The sequence below is a fragment of the Drosophila guanche genome, unplaced genomic scaffold (genome assembly GCF_900245975.1).
Source record: "Drosophila guanche unplaced genomic scaffold, DGUA_6, whole genome shotgun sequence".
Classification (NCBI taxonomy): domain Eukaryota; kingdom Metazoa; phylum Arthropoda; class Insecta; order Diptera; family Drosophilidae; genus Drosophila; species Drosophila guanche.
The window spans coordinates 7251284-7258355 of NW_022995745.1; the positions used below are offsets into that span (position 1 = coordinate 7251284).

The following is a 7072-nucleotide window of genomic DNA, read 5'->3' on the forward strand; positions in this document are numbered from 1 at the left end:
CGGCATCGAAGATTGTACAATTGTTTTTATTAGATAACGGACAGCAAATTTGTATTTAAGGACGGATCGGACACCAGCGTCGTTGCGATACGATCCAAAACGAATCAAATCGAATCGAATAGATCCCACTCGTATTTAAGAGAGTTGAGCAGGCAAGAGTGTGCCAAGCCAAAAATGAGAATAGAGATAGATAATCAAAGGAGCAATTATCACTGAAATTCAGTGCCAGGAGATAGATAGAAAGAGGATGTGAACAAGGACCACTGAGATGGATATGTAGTGCCAGAGACCTAGGAAAATGTGCAACATGCATCAAATTTGAGTTAAGTGATCTTATCTTTGATAAGTGCTTAAACTGGAACACTTTACTACGTAGCATTATGGAAGTGAACAACGTTTGAGTGGCTGTACAAATGTCCCTTAAGCGAAAGGACACTTTGAGGCACTGCATTGTGGTAGTTCCGGAAGGATTTAACAAAGGAAGCTTAGTAAAAAATATTAGCTTTTAAATATGGGAAGACTCTGGAAGAACTTCGCTTCAGAGAACAGTTCAGAAAGATCTTTAAACACATGCAGACAGAAAAGAAACAGAAATCAAACCCTGAAGCAGCGAACCCAGCGATTCAACACAAAGAACAGTTAGTATATATCCTAATTTTGTAGAAACTAGATCCAACGATGATCGTTGAACGCAGCCAACGTTGTGTTCCAGCAAGGTTTCCACTCGTTTGCCGGTCGGTTTGTCGTCTATTTGGGGTGTTGTTGGTTGTGTTGCTTCGTTATCGCCTAGCGGCGACAGCGTCAACTTTTGCAAATGACGTCAAATGTTATAAAGAAATTTCAGTATACCAAACCATACTCTACAGTATATATGTACAGAGTATATGCCACAGACTCGTATGTATATTCAGTATTCAGTCTGTCTGTCTGTCTGTCTGTCTGTCTGTCGCGGTGTGCACTGGCTGGCGTAACTGGATAGCAGCTCATTGCTGCTGCTGCTGCTGCTGCTGCTGCTGGCATTTCCATTATTATCATAATGTGTTGTTCGATTTGGGTTTCGGATTGCCTTGCCTTGAGTTGCCTTGCCCGACTCTGGTCTGGGCGGTTTCCACTTGCTTCTAGTAGCTGCTGCGGCTTGTGGTGGCTTGTGGCACCGATGGTGTGGATGCCGCAGATGGAGCTGCCAAGATGCCAACACGCTTCGACAATGCCTACTTACGTGTGCTTTTTCTCCGTTTTCTGTGTTTTATTTTTATTTTGTTTCATCTGTGCTGTTACATGGCACATACATGTGTCTTAAATTTAATCAATTTTGATTGATGTGCGCGCGCGCGCGCCCAACGGCTGCCACAGCAGCCCCCAAAAGCAGACAAGTCAAATCAGCAAATCAGCCGCAACCACGAACCAACAATACCCTCATAGATCGCTCGGTGTTGTCCCATTTGATGTAACTGCAGATTCTCCCATTTGCAGTGGGGAAAATATCTTCTACTTTGGGACAAGTTCTTTGACAAACTCTTTCGAATTTTTCTGTGGATCTCTCTCTCTCTCTTATGCTGCTCTCTGGCTGCCTACAGGGTATCCCAATCACTCCTCAGACAGCGGTAAGCTAGGGACAGTGGGCCAGGCACTTGGAGCTGGAGGAGGGACCTGGTGGCTGCCTGACGGTTGGCGTTTAAGGAGCGAACGGGTTCGCAAATGTGCAGAAATCATAAATGCAGCCATCAGCCCCAGCATCAGCAATGAGCTGGCCTCTCTCTCTCTCTCTGTCTGTCTCTCGATTTGTATCTCTCTCTTGATGTCCATAACTCTGCCGCAGTTGCAGTTGCAATCTGAATTTTGTGTCGGAATCGTGCCGCCTAATGCGCCAGTGGAGCATCGAGCGTCTGTCCCCGACGCAGGTCGTGTAAAATGTCCGTGTGCGCCCTCACCCAACCGCAACAGAAGCAGAAGCAGAAGCAGAAGCAGAAGTCGCCCCGGCCAGCGGCTGGAAAACCTTTGCTGACACCACTAACCGCTGCCGGAGCACTGCCGCTCCAGAGCTCCTCGAGCTTGAGTAAGAATCAGATACCGCCGACGCCGCCGCCCTCGCCGCAGGTCCGCATCTACGAGGACTTTGACAGGATGAGCGCCAAGGAGGTGTACTACAATGAGGCGGGCAAGAAGGTGACCGTCAAGCTGCTGCACTTCCCGGACGTGTCGCCCGAGGATATAGCCAAGCTCCGCTTCGACGACGAGGACGATGACGAGGAAGCGGAGAAGGAGGAGGAGGATGAGGAGAATGACAGCCGTGTGCCGAAGAAAGCGGCCGCAGACAGCGATGAGGATGCGGGCAGCGAGGCGGAGACCAACAATGGACATCCAGAGGCCCACGCGACTGGCGGCGGCAGCAGCTCCGGCACCACCAACAACACCACCAGCAGCACCGTCAAGAAACTCTTCCGCCGCAAGCTGTCGGGCAACAACATGCAGTCGAGGAAGTGCAGCCTGGCCTTTGCCCAGGCCCACGGCATACGGCAGCGGGCGGAGAAGAAGCTCTCCATGCCGACCATCAGCATCACGGCCAATTCGGGCGATCAAATGGCGCACAACATGAACCTCAATCTGAATCTGGCTGGGAGCCGGAAGCTCTCGCAGCAGCACTCGCTGCCGCCGGGCTCTGGTTCTGGTTCCGGGTCCCCGAGCTCGCCCACGGCACTGGGACTGGGGCCGCGGCGCTCCCATTCGCCGCTGGGCCAGAGCCTGTGTCCGGGCTACATTCAGTACTCCAAGTCGCTGCTGGAGGTGCCCATGCCGCGGGACTATGGCTACGCCAGCAGCGATGATCTGAGCTCCGAGTGGGACTCGGATGTGTCCACCTCGGGTGCCCCAAACGCCTCCTCCGGCTCGACAGCAGCGACGGCGGCTGGCGGTGGCGGTGCACCGGGCACCAAGAAGGTAACGAGCGACAAAGAGAGGAGCCCCTCCAGCGGTTCTTCTTGCTTGGATCATTTTATGCTGTTTCCTGTGCATCTCTTTTGATCTGCTCATTAATCTCCTCCTTTTTCTGCTCCTTGTGCGATCCTTTGCAGAGCTCCGGCTGGCGGAAGATTCGGAACATTGTGCAATGGACGCCCTTCTTTCAGACGTACAAGAAGCAGCGCTATCCATGGGTCCAGCTGGCCGGACATCAGGGCAACTTCAAGGCCGGTCCCGAGCCGGGCACCGTCCTCAAGAAGCTCTGCCCCAAGGAGGAGGAATGCTTTCAGATCCTCATGCAGGACCTGCTACGGCCCTATGTGCCCGTCTTCAAGGGGCAGGTGACCAGCGAGGATGGTGACCGTGAGTTGCGCCTTTGATTTTGTTCTTTTTCTTTTTCTGATTCCCATTCTCATCCGTACCCCCCCCGGCCTGCCATGTCAGCAGTTTACTTGCAGCTCCAGGATCTGCTGAGCGACTACGTCCAGCCATGCGTGATGGACTGCAAGGTGGGGGTGCGCACCTACCTCGAGGAGGAGCTGTCCAAGGCCAAGGAGAAGCCCAAGCTGCGCAAGGACATGTACGACAAGATGATACAGATCGACGCCCAGGCGCCCACACTGGAGGAACATGCGGCCAAGGCGGTGACAAAGCCCCGCTACATGGTCTGGCGTGAGACAATCTCCAGCACGGCCACGCTGGGCTTTCGCATCGAAGTGAGCTCCCCTCAAACGCACAAGCGAAAAGTGCCAAAGAGAAACAAAATGAACGTTTTCCTTCTCTCACTCTCGCAGGGCATCAAGAAGAGCGATGGCACCAGTTCCAAAGATTTCAAAACGACCAAGTCACGCGAACAAATCAAACTGGCCTTCATGGAGTTCCTCAGCGGCCATGCCCAGATTCTGGTAGGTGTACAGGTGTCGCCCCTGGAGCCACGCTAATGGCATTCTCTCTCTCTCTCTCTGTCTCTCTGCCACAGCCGCGTTATATACAGCGACTGCGCGCCATACGCGCCACTCTGGCCGTGTCGGAGTTCTTCCAGACCCACGAGGTGATCGGCAGCTCCCTGCTATTTGTGCACGATCATACCCATGCCAGCATCTGGCTGATTGACTTTGCCAAGACGATGGCACTGCCGCCGGAGCTGCACATCGATCACTATTCGGCGTGGAAGGTGGGCAACCATGAGGATGGCTACCTGATTGGCATCAACAATCTCATTGACATATTCGTCGAGCTGCAGGCGACCCTCGAAAAGGACGCAGAACCATCCAAAAACGAGGAGGATGGTGCAGCAGGAGGAGCCGACGAGTGAACACAAATTCGTTGAAGAAGGGGCTGAGCCCCTGAGTGGCACGAAACACGATTGAATATTCCCCCTAAAACCCAAGTTTAGGCTAGAAAATAGTTTTTTTTTTTGTTTTTTTTTTTATATAAACTACATACATTTAACCCGTTAAATTTAAAGAAAAAGACTGAAACAGAATATACCTATACGATATATATGTAAACAAAACTTATAGATATATTTACACACATTTACATAAAGAACCCGCAAGTGCAGATTAATGCATACAAAATGTACAAGTAAATGTCTCTATAGCTTATTTGCGCTGCTGCTGCTGCTGCTGACCAAGTAATTTATTTATGCAAGATGGCACAATCCCACGAACCGCGTATAAAGGTAGCGAAAATGAAATGAAATCAATCAGAATAATAATATGTAATCCGTAATGTTACGAGCAGAGTTTAGTTTTATTGTTATTAATGTAACGTTAATGCGATTACCTACTAAATACATACTAATTGTGCACTATTAAATTCAGTTCGAAACCGAAACTTTGATAAACGTGTGACTACATAATTTCAAAGACGATATTCACGCGCCAATAGGTAAAGCTGCAGGCGATAGCCAACGCCGGGTCGCAGTCTCAGCAATCGATAGGTCCATGGTACAAGTAGGGAAGGTGGGAACAATATGTTCTGTGCTGGCAAAGCTTACACAATTTTGAACCTAATTCCAATGTTTTTCTACACAGTTCATGGCAATCCATCCAATCACTACACACTGGTTAGATGCGAGTTTTGTTATTTCGACATACGCCATAGAAGAAATAAACCCCGCAAAAGCTCCCCACCTAAAATAGTTATACCATGCGCTTGGAATACAGCGTTCGGTAACACTGGCGCTGAAGCACACGATTTGGCGCAAAAAGCGAGAGGGAGAGAGAGAGAGAGGGACTACCCATTAACTATAACTATATCTATATCTCGCTCCATTCTCGATTTTGTTACCGTGCCGAAAGGTTGTGTTATTTTCAACCAGATCTTAGATCGACCCGAGTCATCCAAAGCGGAAGTCCATTTTATTCTATATCCAACAGGTTAAAGTGAGTGTCCGACAATGAATATTTCGCAAATACTAACCAAAGTCAAAGAGAAATTACTGTGGAGTGTAAGACCAATCATGATTACCATTGCCGTAGTTGTTTTTTCTTTTATTTGCTGTTGCTGTGTGTGTGGTGTGATGATGATTTGAGTCGCAGATAATTTCACAAGTTTTATTGCCGCACCGCACCGTACCGTAATTGTAGTCTTTTCTTTCACTTTGTGCTTTATTGGCACGTCCGTCCGTCCCTCGCTCAAGAGCACAAACACACGCACGCACAGGGCAGACGCAGCCTCACACACAAACACACACCAGCAAACACTCGCAGTGTGTGCCGCCGGCTGTAGAAAAATTGAATCAAAGAAGAACACGAAATAGGGTTAAAATATGCGCAAAATGCGGCAAATAGTTTCGATTTCTGTAATTAAACCCACACATCCGCACTAAAACGTGCCCAATGTTCAATTGGTGCAAATATTTGGCCACCTTCATTACAATTACATGCCTAGACACATGCATACATATGTACATATGTATGTATGTAGGGGTGAACCGCTACATTATGGCTAGACAGACGCCATCTTGTGGACTTGAGCTTAGATTTTACTTACTACATAAAACCCTTTCTCTTGCCCCCATTAGATGCCCCAACTACAGAAGCCCGCACCCGAATTCGCCGGCACCGCCGTGGTCAATGGCGTGTTCAAGGACATCAAACTGAGCGACTACAAGGGCAAGTACCTGGTTCTGTTCTTCTATCCACTGGACTTCACTTTTGTGTGCCCCACGGAGATCATTGCCTTCTCGGAGAATGCTCCCGAGTTCCGCAAGATCAACTGCGAGGTGATTGGCTGCTCCACGGACAGCCAGTTCACCCATCTGGCCTGGATCAACACCGCCCGTAAGCAGGGCGGTCTGGGCAACATGGACATCCCGCTGCTGGCTGACAAGTCGATGAAGGTGGCCCGCGATTATGGTGTTCTGGATGAGGAGACTGGTATTCCCTTCCGTGGCCTCTTCATCATCGACGACAAGCAGAACTTGCGTCAAATCACCATCAACGATCTTCCCGTTGGCCGCAGCGTGGAGGAGACTCTGCGCCTCGTCCAGGCCTTCCAGTATACGGACAAGTACGGAGAGGTGTGCCCAGCCAACTGGAAGCCCGGCCAGAAGACCATGGTGGCCGACCCCACCAAGTCCAAGGAGTACTTTGCCACCACATCCTAAGAAGCTAATCATCTGTGTGGGCGCTGGGCCAGTGCGGTGCTGTGGCCCTGGCGAGTCCAGGACGATTCGAATCGCATTGCACAGACACACACACATTTGAATACCTTAAATATAATATAATGAAACCCAAAACCCTAGAGCTAGTTCGTCATCCATATACGAGAGTTGTATGCATATTATTATGATTTGTGAACAAAAACTGTGAAATAATTGCTTATTTCTCCACCCCCTGCATTACAATACCAACACAACACCACAAACAAACACACACACATTACCTAAGCAGAAAGTGATTTATTTGAATTTGCTCTTAATTTGTAATTTCGCCTCAATTAAACTGTATTGAATACTACACCGGACACGTGGGTCTTTATCGGTGGAGGAAGGAGGCCTTTGCTGGCCGGAGAGGAGAGGGCCGAGAGACGGACTTTCGCCCTGCTTATCTGCATGCATGCATGCGGTGCTTACTTTTATCGCATGTCCCAGACAGAGAGCGGA

The 7072-nt window shown here is 49.5% G+C and overlaps 2 protein-coding genes across 6 annotated transcripts in view; both read left to right on the forward strand.

Moving 5' to 3' along the window:
• LOC117581245 (inositol-trisphosphate 3-kinase A-like) overlaps positions 1–4800 on the forward strand; it is an 11989-nt gene extending 7189 nt beyond the window's left edge. Inside the window, exons 2-7 of one of the 5 annotated variants that reach the window (XM_034268246.1) lie at positions 1820–2235; positions 2266–2937; positions 3072–3321; positions 3403–3674; positions 3753–3863; positions 3938–4800. In XM_034268246.1, the coding sequence (XP_034124137.1) occupies positions 1912–2235; positions 2266–2937; positions 3072–3321; positions 3403–3674; positions 3753–3863; positions 3938–4273 (1965 nt within the window). In that variant the 5' untranslated portion in view covers positions 1820–1911 and the 3' untranslated portion in view covers positions 4274–4800. Of the gene's footprint in view, positions 1–1819; positions 2938–3071; positions 3322–3402; positions 3675–3752; positions 3864–3937 lie in introns of all 5 variants that reach the window. The other 4 variants (XM_034268244.1, XM_034268245.1, XM_034268247.1 and 1 more) reach the window with 4 other exon arrangements.
• Positions 4801–5194: 394 nt separating this feature from the next.
• Positions 5195–6856, forward strand: LOC117581250 (peroxiredoxin 1). Its single transcript, XM_034268253.1, has 2 exons — positions 5195–5348; positions 5990–6856. The coding sequence occupies exon 2, from the start codon at positions 5990–5992 to the stop codon at positions 6572–6574; it is 585 nt and encodes a 194-aa protein (XP_034124144.1). The 5' UTR covers positions 5195–5348; the 3' UTR covers positions 6575–6856.
• The last annotated feature ends 216 nt before the right edge of the window (positions 6857–7072 follow it).